The 17,050-nt window shown below is 40.2% G+C and overlaps 1 protein-coding gene across 1 annotated transcript; it reads right to left on the bottom strand.

Annotated features, from left to right (window-relative positions):
- Positions 1-1,006: 1,006 nt before the first annotated feature.
- Positions 1,007-15,750, bottom strand: LOC310953014 (adhesion G protein-coupled receptor E5-like). Its single transcript, XM_083921906.1, has 17 exons — positions 15,451-15,750; positions 11,959-12,033; positions 11,313-11,459; positions 10,986-11,117; positions 9,583-9,726; positions 9,249-9,292; positions 8,457-8,567; positions 8,205-8,358; positions 7,929-8,048; positions 7,643-7,842; positions 7,345-7,512; positions 6,992-7,186; positions 5,514-5,731; positions 5,202-5,360; positions 3,469-3,637; positions 3,015-3,116; positions 1,007-2,478 (listed from the first exon to the last, which is right to left on the bottom strand). The coding sequence occupies exons 1-17, from the start codon at positions 15,479-15,481 to the stop codon at positions 2,437-2,439; spliced, it is 2,211 nt and encodes a 736-aa protein (XP_083778032.1). The 5' UTR covers positions 15,482-15,750; the 3' UTR covers positions 1,007-2,436.
- Between the last annotated feature and the right edge of the window lie 1,300 nt (positions 15,751-17,050).

Below are 17,050 nucleotides of genomic sequence, written 5' to 3'. Positions count from 1 at the left end.
CCACCATGCTTCTGTAGAGTAGCCTAGCATAAAATGTCAACACTAAAAGTACAAGTAGCCTACCTCAAATGAGCACATCCAGTCCCTTACAAATGAAAAATGATTCAATAAAACACGCATGTCCAATTCAGTAGACGACATTAGAGGTTTTGCTGCTAGAGCCTGAGCTGCTATGTCCACTAGCTACTGTAATGTTAGAAAACGTGAAACTTTCCACCACAGAAATATTGAAGGGATTGTCATGAATCATCCTGGCAGTGATGTCTTGGTCATTCATCATCACTTCTGGTGCACTGTATAGGCCCATCTTGATGCAATCAGGCAAGTCCTTGCAACTTCTAAGCAATTTCACAATTGATGAACCTATTGACACATTTTAGACTTTTACTCTGGAGGTAGACTCAGTGTCACTCGTGGTGACCTCCGTCCGTTCAGGAAATGCTAATAAACCACACACTTTAGAGATTTTCAGATGAAGTAGAAGCTTTAATAAAACTTGTGGTGAATAATTTTTAATGGAAACAGTACCAAAACAACATACAAGAAAACAAAGTAGAAAAATAAGATTGTATACCTTCAAACTAGAACAACTATAGTATTTTCTAACAATAAGATCTTTACATTCAAATAATCTGCATAATGCACGTAGCTTCTTCACATAAAAATACATTTTTGCAATGCATGAATAAAAGGTGGTCACAAAAAAGTGCAGCCCACACAAGAACCCAAAAACAGTTTAGATGTTAAAATTAACATGGTCTTAATCAGGCTTATAGATGATAAGAGAGATGCAATTTAAATTCAAAAAACAAACAGTACACGACCCAACCAATAATATACCAAGATTGATTTGGACTCCCAAAGGTCTCTCTGTCTCTCTCTCTCTCTCTCTCTCTCTCTCTCTCTCTCTCTCTCTCTCTCTCTCTCTCTCTCTCTCTCTCTCTCTCTCTCTCTCTCTCTCTCTCTCTCTCTCTCTCCCCCCCCCTCTCTCTCTCTCTCTCTGGCCTCTCTCTTTATCTGCAGATCAATGTATTTGATCCAGTTCTATGAAACAGAAAATATAATAAATATATATATATTTGATAGCTTTATTACAACAAGTAAACTGTTCAGGTTCTGTAAGCGAGGCTGGTTCTCAAGTCTTCTTGATTATCACATGCACCATGTGAGTGAACATGTGCTGGATTATCATTTTTACAACAGAAAAGTGCAATAACGTAAAAAAAAAAAAAAAAAACCTCTCTCCCATTAAAACGGATGAAGTTCTCATTTCAGGGATGCGATACCTTACAGTCACTTACAATGTGTGGAGACATAGGCTAACAGCTACAAAGGAAAACAGGGCAACAAAATGGAATTTTATTCCATAAACACAGTTGGATTGCAGGAAGCTGCAGGCTTATCAGAAGGGTGGGTCTGTAATTGTGAGTGTCCCAAACAACTATCACGAACTGGATTTGTTCCCGAGATTGCTCATTTAAAAAAAAAAAGTACATCTTACATAGACCGGTGACAAAAGGCACAGCTCAATTGCACATTTCTGCAATTATTAAAACATAGCCACAAGTGATTAAAAACAAATCACTTATTTTGTTTAGCAGACAGAAAAGTTCTTGCAGGAGCCCACAGGGGATTTGCAGGAACATGAGGCACTTCATGGGTCATTTGCACCATCAGTCAGTTGTTTCTTTGCCATTACTGCATACTGTTAAATACAGTGCATGGAAACTTTTCTGTGAATATCCCATGAACAAAAAACACACCCACCCCTTATTTTTGCATAAAACATTATTATAAAATACAGCACAAACGGATTGCTCGTGTTTAGAAACATGAAGAGCATCATTCATATTTTCTTGTAGCCTACATAATGTAGACGTTATAGTCTGCATTTGAAAATAAATAGTGTATTTCAGTCTACAGTATGTATCACCTTTATTCCCTCAAAATGTAATTCAGCTTATATTATGATTGCGATATGTGTTTGAATGAAGCTGTGCTGAAATATCTTCACTTTCACTTAAAGAGTTCCTGAATAAACACAAGTTTGTTACTTCTTGCCTGCTATGACGTTTATGACACATTTATAGTATTACTTTCTGACCCATAATGCAATTGATCAGCAGATGATGCCACTCATATTAGCAGATTTGGGTTTATGGGTTTTGAGTTGTAAAAACTTTAGTACCTTTAACTTAATGTGGGTCTGAAAGGCCTGAAGACTTATCTTGTGACCTCTTGGAGGAACTCTGATTAGTAGTAATAGAAAACAACTGGTGTTGTGGTACAACAAAATAGAGCTTAAATTGTCATCAAGGTGAGTAAATATAGACTGCGTTTTTGTTTTAAGTGATCCAAACCTTTAAACTCAAGATGAACCTAGCCCAGATAAGGTGGGATAGTTTGTTTTTAGGGGACAATAATAGGTAGAACACCTCATATATGGGATTCTCCTGTGTTCTGCCCACTCCGAGAACCCTAAATGAACACAAAAAGCATAGTCAGAAACAAAATCGAGCTGATGTATTGTATCGTTATTGTTATTGTTATTGTTAGTTATTGTTATTGTTGTTGATGTAATTCATTATAATGTGTTGCCTTCCCTGTATGTAATGTAATGTGTATGCAGCAATGGAAGATGAAGGCCATATGATTTTATTCAGGTAGAAGTAGTATTCTTATATTATATTACTGAAATAAAATCCTGTTGTTGCATTATCGTTTTAATAGCATTTTCATGCCGTACTTGGTCAAGGTGGAGCTAAGCAGTGTATTTTAAATGATGAGCATATGTTTTGTATGTACAAGTTGAATCTGCACAGTAACAAGTTACTAAAATGTTAGAAAAATGTAATGAAACTAAAAGTAAACAAGTAAGAAATGTAATGTTTCCGCCTGAACTATTGTGGGGTTGAGGTAGGCTATGAATATAAAAAGGAATACTCAAAGTACAATAGTACATGGGTTTGTGACTTAGAGGGAGTGATAGTGCTTTATAGTGAGTTGATGCTTACTTGTGACTGACTACTGGAGGGATTGGTACTGCTGAAGTCTGAGTATCTCTTCTTCTGTGGTGTGCAGATACAAGAGAGGAAATGGGCGTACTCCTCTCTCACCTGCAGAGGGCAGCAGAACATCAGTGTAAAACTCCACTGCTCAAAACCTTAATATCTTTGCTGTTACACTTCCTCTTGTAGTTTAATTTTTAGAATTTAATTTTATTGTGTTGTGCTCATGGATACAGACCCAGTTACACACACACACACACACACACACACACACACACACACACACACACAAATTGTGCTCTCATTGACTTACCAAGAATAAGTAGCTCCTTCCCAGACCCCATGTTAGAGGTAAACCATTATCCAAACACATTTGATGACTTTATCAGAGCTATCATTTAAAAAATACTACACACACACACACACACACACACACACACACAGAGCTCCTGTATCTTACCTGTTTAGAGAGCAAGCAGTGCATGATGAAGACGAGCGCTCCCTGCAAGCTGTTGAGGATAGTAAAGATGTATGCAACCACTGTGGGACCCTCTTCAAACAGGAAGGCCCCAAACACCCACATCAGACCCAGTATGCACATCTGGGCGATAGCTGTCACTGTGAAAGCTCTGCAGAGGAAAACGGGAGGATGGGGGGAGGGGGATCAGAGAAAAGGCAACAGATGAATGACAATGAAAGGACAGATTAGCATGAGCCTGAACAAATGTATGACTCAATAACCATTGCAGTGTCTGGAAAACCCCTGAAGAGTGTAAAGGAAGACAAAAAGAGAATGGAGAGCCAGTGGAAGAAGAGAAGCCAAAGGCAACTGATGGATGTTAAAGATCAGCTCAACGGGAAAAACTCTTTGCAGAGAAATGCTATTTTTAAAAAACAGTTCCCAGCAATGTTTCCGCATGGGCCTCACAACATCATTCACACAGAGATACAGTGGACATTAATTGCATATAGAAGCAAGATTTCATTTCAGTCCCACTGAATCTGAGGAAGTACATCTGATCTGATACATTTTCCACTGCCAGAAACCATAGAAACCTTTTGATTAGAATCTAATGCTTTCTGAATTTTCATAAAAGGTCCCACATGATGCCCCTTTTCCGGTTCTTAGTTGTATTTTAGGTTTCTACTAGAACATGTTTACATGGTTTAATGTTGAGAAAATATGTATTTTTGTCCTACTGTCTGTCTTAATACACCTGTGTTTACTCTCTGTCTGGAACACTCGGTTTTAGCGCCTGTCTCTGTTAGCTGCACCTGCACTCTTGGCATCCCGAGAAACGACTGTAAAGGCACTGTAGCGACACTTTCTACCTATAGACCTTTTCAAAGATGTAAACATAAACATTCTAAATGTGTCCTAGTTTATTTCCTGTTGCAGTGTGTGTGAATGCCATCAACTGACAGGAAGTTTACAAGGACCAAGGCTGTTGCCTAGCGATGGAATTCTTTTGAAAAGGTCTATAAATAGAATAGATGTGACTTCACATTCGTACAGAGGTCCTGATGGCTCTGTTAAAGGCACAGTTTCTGAATACCCATTTCTCTGTGGATTGAGTGCTATGATACTTTCACAGTATTAGAATAGTATACTGTATATAGTGTATAGCACCTGAACCTGCTTTTAATATATCTTTTAAACATGGAAACATGGAAATCTACCTTGATTTTAGCACAAAAAGTTCCCATTTCCCTGGACTAATTTAAACTGATGAACCAGTTTATCCAAGGATGTTTTTTTTTTTATCAAAGCAGAGATATGTTGTGCGGATGTGCATGTTTACACAGGGTTGTCTACTAATGCACTAAGTAGAGTAAAAAAAAAAAACTGGGCATGCATAGTTATTGTTGGAGGGGGAGCCCCTCAGTAGCACGTCATTAGACAGCAGAGTTGGTAAAAAAATATTCACTACATTTTCCTCCCACAAAACCCCCACATTCTTTCCATCCATTTCATTATTTTCAGTTCTCAAAGCTGCTCCATTTAGCCAACATATGTGCTGACATGGACAGTGGACTAGGCAATACTTCACAAACACACACACACACACACACACACACACACACACACACACACACACACACACACACACACACACAAAGCCACACACAAAGCCACACACAAAGCCACACACAAAGCCACACTCTTAAGAGCAAACAACCACACGGACTGACTTAATTTTGTGCAGTTTGGAGAAGTCCGGGTTGAGGCTGGTGAACTTCTGGGCGAGCCTCCAGACGGTGACGATAAAAAAGAAGATGTTGAGGATGATGATGAAGCACACAGGACCAAAGAAACTCCAGATGAGGCCGTCTTCCAGAGACAGCCAGCAGCTAGTCAGAAAAAAGGAAAGGGTTTTCCTAACGTCACCATAATAAAAAAAAATTAAAAAAAAAAAAATAAAACAGCAGGGTATGTGTAATGCGTTGATGTATTTGCTATCACACATCAAGTATGCAAACAGACAAACATGCTGGGACACTTACTGCTGGTCAGTGCCGTATCCCTTTGGTCTAATGATGGCAGATATAATCACGATAACAAGGGGTGTCCCATAACCAGTGACGTATAAGTAGACGGGCCGAATGGTGGCATTAAACACCAGGACCACCATCCGGTACAGCTGCACCCCTTCTAACAGCATCCAAGAAAACACTCCCAAGAAGAAAAGATGGAGCATCGCTGCAACAAACCTGCAGCCGCCCTGTAAGGATGTAACAGGACAACATGGAGAAATATGAACTCAGAGAGGAAGGAGCAGAGGACTGAAATGACTCACAGTCGTAATCTGATCAAGACTTTGAATAAGAAATGTCCAAACCATTTCTGATGATCATGACCTCATGACCTACATTAGAGGCAACAGCTAAAAATGTTTTAGCCATCTAAAAAAAATAACTTCAGTTTAAGCGTACGCTATATTTGGAATACTTTGCTGTGAAGCAGCCCTGTTTAAGTTTACATGGGGGAGCTGACAAAAACAGTCATTTTACCTTGCAGAACATGGGAGTTGCTGGTCTACCACTGCCTTCATCAGCACGTTTGTTCGTGTTATTTTGTGAATTTGGTGTTTTAAAGGGTTACCCTCCAATAAAAACTAACTAACCGATTGAGGCAGCGGTAGACCAGCAGCTCCTTTGTTCTGTGAGGTAAAATTACTGTTTTTGTCAGAGTCTGGTGGCTTTGATGAGAGCATAGATAACAGCCTCAGTTCCCCCCTTATAAACTTAAACAGCACTGTCTGTTTAATCAGAACTATCCTTTAAAAAGGAAAATCTCTCTGTATAGTGTCACAAGTATAAAGGTATTGGTAAAATCTACATGTTTGATAGTTTACTCTAAACAGTTGTAGCATAAATTAGTCATGTTTTGTACGTAAAATCTGCTGAGTAATTGCTGAAATTAAACTATAGATGTCAAATACTCCATGTGCCTCTGAAATGTTTATTGAGTGCAATATAAAGTTTTAGAAAATGGGAAGTACACGTTTCCCAAAACTGTATTTACTTAGAGTTGCTTTCCACACCTGACTAAAACACAGGTTTTACAATGTTGAGTCATTTGGAAGTGCTCTCTACTAGTACAGCAAATACGAACAAACTTCCTGTTTGGTCGTTTTGTGATTTTCCGCTGCGCTGTCAGCTTTCTCAAGAGTACCGTCTGAGAAAAGTCTTACAGCACAGTTCCCCCCCCTTTTTTTGCCCCAAGATAACCACAGAGGTATTCAACTGGAAGGACTACGAGCTTGAGGTTTAATTTTGCAGGAATTCTCTGAGGTTAATGTGAAGAGTGCCTCTTCAGTTATTAACTGGGCTCTATGCTTTGTTGCATGTAAACAGGACGATGAGTGGAATAGTTCAATCCACTGTAAACATATTAATCAAATTACTTTCTTATTAAAGACAAGTGGTTAGTTATGAGACTAATAAGTGACTTAAGTCACTATTTGCTTGCATAAACATACCACAGGTTTAGTTTGTGAAATGCCAGCCAGAAAGATGAGGTCAGCCATGAAGAGGCAGATACAGAGGTGCAGATGGATGGTGGTGCGGGTCCCTTGAATGGAGCGGCAGAACTTGAACGTCAGGATGCACAGTATGAGGCACAGCAGGGAGATGGTCAGCCCTATCTTGGTCACCATTTGGAGTCCAAAAGTGTGCTAGTAAAGAAGACACGTTAGGTTCAGAAGTTGTCATTTATGTGTGTGTGTGTGTGTGTGTGTGTGTGTGTGTGTGTGTGTGTGTGCGTGTGTGTGTGTGTGTGTGTGTGTGTGTGTGTGTGTGTGTGTGTGTGTGTGTGGTTGAGCATGCTTCTTACCTCCATGTTGTAGCGTGCCATGAGTACAGCAAAGCTGCTCAGATGCCCACATGTACACACAGTATGTGTAGCATTGGAGTACTGTTGATAACACCCATGTGTGGACCAGGCCCCCGTCTCATTCCAGTACGCACAGATGTAGCTCACCTCAGCCGACTGCTCTTCGTCCTATATGCGTAAATCAATACCACCATGTCAAAAGTGGGCTTTATTTTCATATGACTGTAGTCCCGTTTGTGTTGACTATAATGAAAGTCGTAGGATCACACTGAGAAGACTGAGGTGACAGCGGAACTACCTGCAGATGCCTAAGTGTGATGTTGACGTGGCGGCTCAGGTTCTGAGTGGATGGGTTAGAGACCACAACCGACACAACTCTTGAGGAGATCTGAAAGGAGGGATTCACACCATCTTTGTCAAGTCCTGTCAGCTTGTCAAAGGACCGGTTGAGAGATAGCTCAAGCTTCTTGTAGCTCAACAACGCAGCCAGAGCAAAACCTGTAAAATACAATAAGAGATATGGTAGTATGCATTGATAAATGTTAAAATTGTGACTCTTTTGGCAGAAGAAGGGAGAACTTTACCAGGATATGATCCCGTCCCAGCAGCTGTTGTCCAGTCAGTGTCGAGTGTAGCATTCTCATTGGTCAGATGGATAGGTCCAGTGGGTCGAGTTTTCCCCCTCTGCACTGCAATCTCTGCATCTATTTGAGCAGATAACTCATTTCAAATGACACAGTTCACATTAGCTTTCCCACCTTCATTTCTTAAACTCTGCATACACCCTTGTCCATAGAAAAAACTTGTGAGCACATCATTTACAGTATGCAAAACACGGCTCAGCTTATGGATTCTGTTACCTGTCTCATTGGTCACCCTCTTGACGTGGTTGCCTTTGAGCTGTGGACCAATGAGCTTAATAGCATTCTCCACCGTAGCAAGAAATCCGCTTACATCTTCACTGCTGTCCAGTTGACCGGGGGACAGAATGACCTCGGTTGCTGTGAAAAGTTTCTGTCCAAGTTGCAGTAAACAAGAGAGGAAAATGAGAATACTGTTTGTGTTTGTGTGTAAGAAAGCATGTGTTTGAGATTTTTATCTGCTTCTCTGACCTCCAGTAGCGCCTCTCCATCAGTCTTCCCTTCGCCAGTGGTGCTTGGGTTAGACAGAGCCAAACAGCTGTTTCTCATCATGAGCAAAATGTCTGCTAGGCCTCCGAGTGACTGAGAGACGGAGAGAGAATAATAAGACCATTCAGTTTGCCCTAAGATAAAGTTAATGTACTAAACCCTACAGGGTAGCAGGGTGGTCTAGTAAATACAGGAAATCAGTTGAAATGCACTTTAGCAAGACAGCTGCAGGGACAAGTAGGAAAATAAACCCTCTATTAGACCTTAAAGGTCCCATATTGTAAAAAAAGTGAGATTTACATGTCTTTTTTGCTTATAAAGCTGGTCAAGGTGCTAAATAAACACTGTGAAGTATAAAAATGCTCAATCCACAGAGAAATGCACAGAGCCCGTATTCAACTGTGTCTTTAAATGAGTCATCAGGACTTTTGTATGAACCTACAACTATACAAATATTATGTATAGGTAGATAGCTGCTACAGTGCCATTACAGTGATTCTCAGCTGCAATGGTACAGAGACACCAAGAGCGCAGGTGGGGTAGACCTGAGAACACTGACTAAACAGAGTAGAAAAGAGACAGGCACTGAAACAGAGTGTTTCAGACAGAGGGTGAATACAGGTATTTTCAAACAGACAGTATGAGAATAAGAATGTGTTTGTTGGACATTAAAGCATATAAACATGTTCTAGTAGAAACTCAAAATACAACTATGCACCTGAAAATGATCAAATTAAGGATCCTTTTAATGCATTGTTACAGTATGCTTCTTACCGGTGCAGGCCTGCCGTCTTCATTGAAGCTTTCACAGCTGAGCTCTAGACGGCACAGAGCAAAGCACCAGATTATCACCTCATTGAGTTTGATATTTCACTACAGTATGCACTGAAACCAGGGGAGTATGATAAAATCTACACAGAAAGCAGCCGCACTGAACAGAAACTCATCCCCATTATCCTTTGAGACGTAAACCACAGGTTGTCTAGACTCAGATAAGTCAACACAGGAAATACACAAAGTTACGACAATGACATCTGTGTTGGGAAGCTTACACCAAGGAAATGAAAAGTAATGGTGATGAAGAGGGATCGTATATAAATACACTCACCTGAGCAAGGGGTCCTTTCGTTGCCATAATTGGTGTATCCTTCTGGACACCTGCACCAGTAACTTCCCATGCTGTTTTTACAACTCCCGTTTGCTCCACAGAGGCGTTCTCCTTTTTTCTCAGCATCGTTACATTCATTTATGTCTGTATAAGGAGAAGGGACGGGGCATAATTACTAACATTCCTCGATAGCATTTCAGTGAGACCAGTCTGAAACTAAAAGTATTGCAAAACGTCTTTGCAATGCAACCAGGGGCACGGTCGTGTGAGTCTTTTATTTTTGTTAAAAGGATCTCTGATCTTGTTAAAAAGTTCTGAACTTTCCCAGCAAGTAGTGTCGTCAGATGACAATTTAGCAGGGGGCAGGACAATACAATAGTTTAATGTAGATGAAACAAAACCATGTATGACCTTTTCGAGATCAGCTTAGGGCAGGCAGTGTTTAATAGTCAGAGTTTTATTTGAATGGGAAAAATGTGCCCATATCCCTATAAAATCACCAGGGGTTTCGTTCCTGTTCTTCACTGAGAAGCTCCAGCATTTAGCATAAAATAGTATTATCACTGCACTCTCTTTGCTCATGATGAAGTGACTTTTGAAAAAGAGCATAACATTTCCTCCACTCACAAATGAAAAGTTATATTTCAGTAAACCAACCTTACATGTACTTGTGCATCATTGTGTTTTAAACTCAACAACTAATTGGCCTGTTTTAAATACATGTCATTGGTATGTTTTAATTTACATAGCCATTCTTTGTCAATTTCTTACCTACTTTTCTCTTTTAAATGTGTATTTTGGAAATGATTACTTTAGTTCGCAGGACTTTTTGATTTTTTTTGTTCCCAAATCTGATGTTACAAGCAAAAAAAACAGTTTTCCCTCTCAATTCCAGACTGAACCTGATTTAAAAATCTTCACTCTGATAAGAGTTTTCCAATAGATCCATTCTCGGTGACTCATAATGCAGTTTGAGTGTGGACGAAAGGCCATAGAAAAATCAATGTTTTGAAAAATGACATTTAATCTCTAGCAGTTGTTAAACAAAGGGCAGCAAAGTAAAATAGCTGAGACACTTTGGTTAACTTTAATTTCACAATTTCACAGCTTTCAAGTATTGGCAGAGCAATTTTAATTTGGACCCTGTTTGTTTACAGTGCTGTCAAAATATGTGATATTTTGTGTAGGCTGCTTGTCACACAAGCCACTGATTCAAGTCTGCAAAACCAGCAGTGAGGCGGGTTTTGGTTTTAGAGTGCGATGGCTACACTTGAAGGCAGGGCGAAAAGGCCTGGTTACTTACTTTCACACCTCCACTCATCTGGCTCTTTTAAAAAGTTGTATTAAAAGTACAAATCAACTTTAGGCAAGTTTGGACACTGATTAGTAGACACATTACTCACCTATGCAGTTCCCAGGGCTTCTGGTGGCGTTGGCGTAACCAAAATGACAGGTGCACTTGTAGCTCCCAATCAGGTTAGTACAGTTGGCAGAGGGACCGCAGATATTGTCAAAATCGGTGCACTCGTTGATATCTGACAGAAGAACAAGTGCAGGTGGGTATGACTGAGAGAGAGAGAGTCAGAGAGAGGGAGAGAGAGAGAGAGAGAGAGAGAGAGAGAGAGAGAGAGAGAGAGAGAGAGACAGAGAGGGAGAGAGAGAGAGAGAGAGAGAGAGACACTTATCCCCCCCCCCCCCACACACACACACACACACTCACACACACTCACCTTTGCACTGTCCATCTAGCGTGAAGTTAACCTGTCCTCTGATGTTTCTGAAGCCTGGCAGGCACTGACAGTAGAAGCTGCCATTGGTGTTGAAGCACTTTGTGTCTTTCCCACATGGTTCTGGGTATTCATTGCACTCATCTACATCTGGATTTGGATAAAAGTGCATAAAGCAAAGAGAATACAATTATATTGAGTCCCACAGACCACTATACTGTATATTAAAACATCTTTTTACTGGGGCAGTGTGTTAGTTACTCATGTCAGTATTTTAAACAATCTTTCTTATTCTTATTAGTTCTTTTTCTTCAAGCTCCTCTGTCCACCAGTGTGAGGTTGCAGCACTCCTGTCAGGACACTTGAATTTATTTTTGCTAGTGGCTTGAAACTGTGGTCATCTAAGAATTTAAACTAATCTTCTGAAGTTGTTTTTATTGTAATCCACTCTGGATATGAGCGGTGCTTAAATGCCTAAAATGGAAAAACAAAGTGGAATGTCACCAAAAAAAGGCTAATTTTCCAGTCAACTCCAGTAAGAGGTATTACATACTGGAAATAAAACTTCTTTCTGAGAGTATTGAATAGAAGCCAGAATAAAAGCATCGGTGGACAGATGCAAAAATCAGAGGTTGAGGCAGATTATTACCAACACAGTCAAGGCCTTTTGCATTGAAGCCCTGGTCACATTCAGACAAACATCTCCTCAGCATACACAAAAAGCCTGTAGGGAAAGAAAGAGAGGACATTTTAGTTTAAATTCACAGTTCAGGCAAAAACACTTTTTTTTCATAACAAGGAAAACACAATAAAGCAAAGCAACCACAACATCCCATCTTTTCAAGCATAGTTCTTCCCAAAGATACCTGAACAGCCTATGTAACCCTCAAGATGGCTCCAAAAGCCACTTCACTGTTAATGATGCAACATTAGAGAAAAAATTGTAACCCTGTGCGTGGTGCCCCATTTGTATTTTTGGAGTGTCTGTGGCACTGATCAAACGTTCCTGGTCCCCACAGGATGAATCTTAACTATTTTTACAAGCCTCTGACTATTTATCTTGCACCACCAACAGGTCAAAGTTTTTTTTTTACTTATCCTGTGAAATATCTCAAACCCCTGATTTTTTGAGTGAACTGTCTTAACACGGATGGACGGATTGCAATGAAGATGGTATATTTTACACCTGCTGAACATCTGTTAATGTTGTCATTGTGACCATGTTAGCTTGATGTTAGAAGTTAGAGTTTAGCTAAAAACGCTGATCAAACTTTGTACAGTACCAGGAGCCACAGGAGCATACGTATGTTCTCTGGGTCCTATGTTCCCCACTTTGTATGGGACCGGGGAACATAGGACCCTTTGTTTAACAAACATAGGATCTGACTCTAACCCTAAACCATTAAGGAATTGCGGAGAACATAGGACCCGGGGAACAAAGGGATGACCCCGAGCGACTAGCAGTGCTGTAGGCTCTTGGTCTTGGTCTATACCATAGACTGTATAAAACATGGACATGGTCTCTGTGACCCCACCCAGAGGTTTCTGATTAGCTAAAATGAAGCTCAAAGTTGATGGCTCCCAGTGCCGTCCTGGCAATGGCTGACGCTGCCTGCTCCCAGCTAATCCAAAAACAGGCAGAGACGTGGAGGGTTGATGGAGATGAAGCGGGCCGGATTAAGTCTACAGTCTTTACTCGCTACCTGTGAGGGGAGGCCGTAATTATACACAACTTTAAGCCTTAATACAATTCAAACAGTTGAGTTACTGTATATATAGTAATCGTGAATGGGGAAATTGCCCTCAGAGAGCCAAACTGTTTTTAGTGCCAGGGTGTTTATTTCTGCTGTAGAGTTGGACATTTATGGGGATTGACTCACTTTTGGAGAAAGCCTCAAGTTGCCATTCGAGGGGCTGCGTTTTTTTTAGCCCCCAAGATTGACACTTGGATGATGCATGTGTCACCAATGGAAACCATTGTAGCCGCTGTGACTTAAAGCTGCTTACAAGTGCAAGTGCCATCCTTCAGTTTGTTTTCATTAATTGTTGTTTTTAAGTGAGCCTGTGTGTTTGCTGTACAGTATGCCACCTTTTGAAATATATATGTGTATGGTCCTCCACCCATGACTCCACTCCCTGCATGTCAGATTATCTATATACGACAGACAATTGCTGACTCGTGATTCACTGGTAAAGCTGAAATACAGTGCCCCCTTCACAAGATGTATATAAAAAAAATACACTCCTGTGTTTCCCTGGGTCGATCACAATGAGGCCTCTGATGAAGCTGGAGCTCCCACAGTAACACCACTTTAGGGAAACCGACAGTTGACGGTGACAGTGAGTGTGTGAAACTGTGGGACTGAGTTTAACTTTATGACTTAATACGAGAACAGAAACAAATCCAGAAAATATACAAAGAGTGACTTTGTGCTCAGCTCGCAGCTGACTTTCATTCACCAATAAGCGCAGTGGTGAATGAGAAGTCTGTAACATAAACTGTCCTCTCTGTGTGTCTCTCCATACCCCATATGTTGCATTTTCTGTCTGTCTCTCTTCCTGTTTCATGAACTTTAGGCCTGATAGAAAGTGGAAAGTTATAAACACAGTCGAAGCACCACCTCTGATTCTGAAAATCAGGCTGACTAATAAGCTGACTGTTTAATCACATTTTCAACACAGATTTCAAAATGAAGGAAATGTTTGCTATTTCGGACCTTTGAAAAGACAGTCCTAAAAAACTTTAGTTCTGTGTATCATTGTTCAAGTAAGGGCTCAACGATTTTTTGCGACCTCCTATAAGCCATTGGCGATTTTAGACTTGTTAAATCCAAAATATATTGTTTTATTATGTAATACATAATATAAGCCTGCATTTTTTTTTAGTGCAGAGCAAGAAATTGTAAACATTGAACTAGTATCTGCTTATAAAGATGTTATAGCTAACAAGTATTGTTTCAGGCAACTTGAAAAACTGCAAAATTCACTTTACTTATGGCTCTACTTTTTGGCTCTCTTTGGTCTCCACCAACTTCTGAGGCAAATATTTGCTGCAGGAAACAAGGTTTGAGTGGTGAAAACAAAAACCATAAACTTTTGGAACAGAAAACCAAAACACAGATTGGTAAGAAGATGAGATGTTCTTGGCCAGGGCAGCTTTAAGAACTAATGTTGTGATATAAAGTGCTTCTGCTTTTTTTTTGGCAAACATGAATTTACAGTGTGACAAGGAAACGTTTAGGGGGACCAAAGTGTGATAATACATAGTATGCATATGTATGTTAATAATAAGGTGAATAACATATAGTATAATGTATGGCATCTGTAAAAAGATGGAATTTGAAATCTCATTTCTTATTTCACAGGTGTAACTAATCTGTTCTAAATATGCTCTGACAAATATCGCCATATCATTTACCGTAGGTTTGTGGTTTACTCAAGGCTTATACTGTTGCAAGTCATTGTGCGTCATCAGACCTCTGTACACTGCCACAACTCGTTCAGGCTGCGGGTTTAGCTCTTAGGAGCTGCTGATAACTGACCTGGTCAGTCCTGCAGCGTCAGTCTAGTCACTACACAGCAGTCACTTAGGCCTCTGTTCATACATCACAGCAGCAAACACAGCTGCAGGGGCTGCACAGTGCTGTCACACTGTCTGACAGGGCTAACATTACCGATGTTGCCCATGTGACCTAGCATTAGGTTTCTAAAAATGTCACTAATTTTACTATCAAATTCACATGTTGTAACCACTGGTTGCCATATGGTTGAGCTTATTAAATAGCGAAAAAATCTGATATAGAGGCTAAAATCTATTAGATACAAAGTACATGTTTCTATAGCTACCGCTGACTGAAACAAAAGTAGAAGTATATCAACTGAACAGTGTTACAACATTTCTAAACTTCCTTGCATTTGTTTCTTCTTTTCTTTTCTTTTTTCAATCTTCACACATCCACCCAGTGTCCCACACACAAAGCCACACACACACACACACACACACACACACACACACACACACACACACACACACACACACACACACACACACACACACACACACACACACACACACACACACACACACACACACACACACACACACACACACACACACACAATTGTGCTCTCATTGACTTACCAAGAATAAGTAGCTCCTTCCCAGACCCCATGTTAGAGGTAAACCAATATCCAAACACAGTTGGTGACTTTATCAGAGCTACAAATAAAAAAATACTGATAAAATAAAATTTGTAGGTCTGGTTGTCCTGTAATAAAAGTTGAGATCCTGTCACAATGTTAAAGAAAGATTTGAGTCTTTTTCAGACTTCTCTGTAGTCTGAGATCCAAAGAAATCCAGTATGAAAATCAAAAAAACGAAAAGATAAATCCTTTCTGTAGAGGATAATTGTATGGCACAGAAAATAACAGTGAACCTTCACCAGCTCTCTTCCTCTCTGATTCAGAGTCTCGCTGTGAGCATGCCTTGCTCTCCCGATTCCACACCCTCCCTCCCTCTCTCTCTTTCTCTCTCTCTCTCTCTCTCTCTCTCTCTCTCTCTCACACACACACACACACACACACACACACTCTCTCTCTCCCTTTCACTTATCTGTGTGGCCTTGTCTCTTTCAGTGTTTCTTGCTCTTTTCTTTTACCCCATATCTTTCCATGTGAACACATTTCTCACACTGGCACTGTATCACATTGCTTGCACAAACCCCTCTCTGTCTACTTCGTCTTTCACATTTCCCTTTACGCTTCAGCGGGCTCTATTTCAGGAGCTATTCACAACACTCTCATGAGAGACGGAGAAATAGAGGAGTGGGGAACAGAGACTGGAGAGGGGGCGATGACTAACACTCAATATAAACAGCTGCTGCCGTACTTGAGTTTTGCCAGTAAGTAATCGTATATCTGTTCCCATTCTCCCCAACTCCTACTCTCAATCTCCTCCCACTTTTTTTCCTTTCCCCCTAAATGTTTAGCCCTTCACCCAATTCCAGTGACAAACCTTGTGCGTGGTTTCAACCCCCAGACAGCAAGAAAATATACTGGAGACGGATGCAAGATGACCTCTATCACAGTGAAATCCTCCACAAGACCATAATGATGTGGTTCAGAGAAAAACAGGGTGGTATAACTCTATCATCAAATGACAATCTACACACATTAAAGTATATTTTATCACTAAATCAAGATAATGCTTCATAATGGCTCAAATAGTACAAACCATTCAAGGACAAATATGTAAAGACACTTTGACTCTTTGGTTACTTTGTGATGGCTGGGTGAGTCTTAACTACATGGAAACAAAATGTCATTACAGCAGCTTCAACTTTAACCATTACGCCCCAACCCCTCAGTTATTGTTGCTGCATCTGACACCAATAGACCCTTTGACGATTTCTAAACAGCGGAGTGCAAGCTGGTCAAGATATGCAAATATATTAACCCCCACAGATCACAAATCCTACCAAAACAAAATGACTTTGAAAAATGGTGGCCGACTTCAAGACTTCTGTTTGCTATAAGTGGGTAGAAGATATTGATATAGATGTATAGTGCGTACACCAGCAAGAAAGTACATAAAATTCACTAGATGCTTATGACATAGACACAGAGTTTTGTGTTTATTGAATTTTAAAATGGACGCTAACACAACCATTTCTTGAATCAGTGTAGTGGTAGTCAATAGCTCGCAGCCTGATGCCACCTTTTTCTTTTAAATAGTCGTTATC

The sequence above is a fragment of the Echiichthys vipera genome, assembly GCF_963691815.1.
Source record: "Echiichthys vipera genome assembly, chromosome: 2".
Lineage (NCBI taxonomy): Eukaryota > Metazoa > Chordata > Actinopteri > Perciformes > Trachinidae > Echiichthys > Echiichthys vipera.
Note: the sequence above shows the minus strand (reverse complement) of the source record. Positions and strands in the feature narration are given on the sequence as shown.

Coding starts and splice junctions, on each gene's coding strand:
- LOC310953014 (XM_083921906.1), bottom strand. CDS start 15,481: ATGGGGTCTGGGAAGGAGCTACTTATTCTTG. Junction 9,727..10,985: donor AAGCCCTGGGAACTGCATAG/GTGAGTAATGTG, acceptor CTCCTTATACAG/ACATAAATGAATGTAACGAT. Junction 5,361..5,513: donor GGATACGGCACTGACCAGCA/GTAAGTGTCCCA, acceptor TTTTCTGACTAG/CTGCTGGCTGTCTCTGGAAG.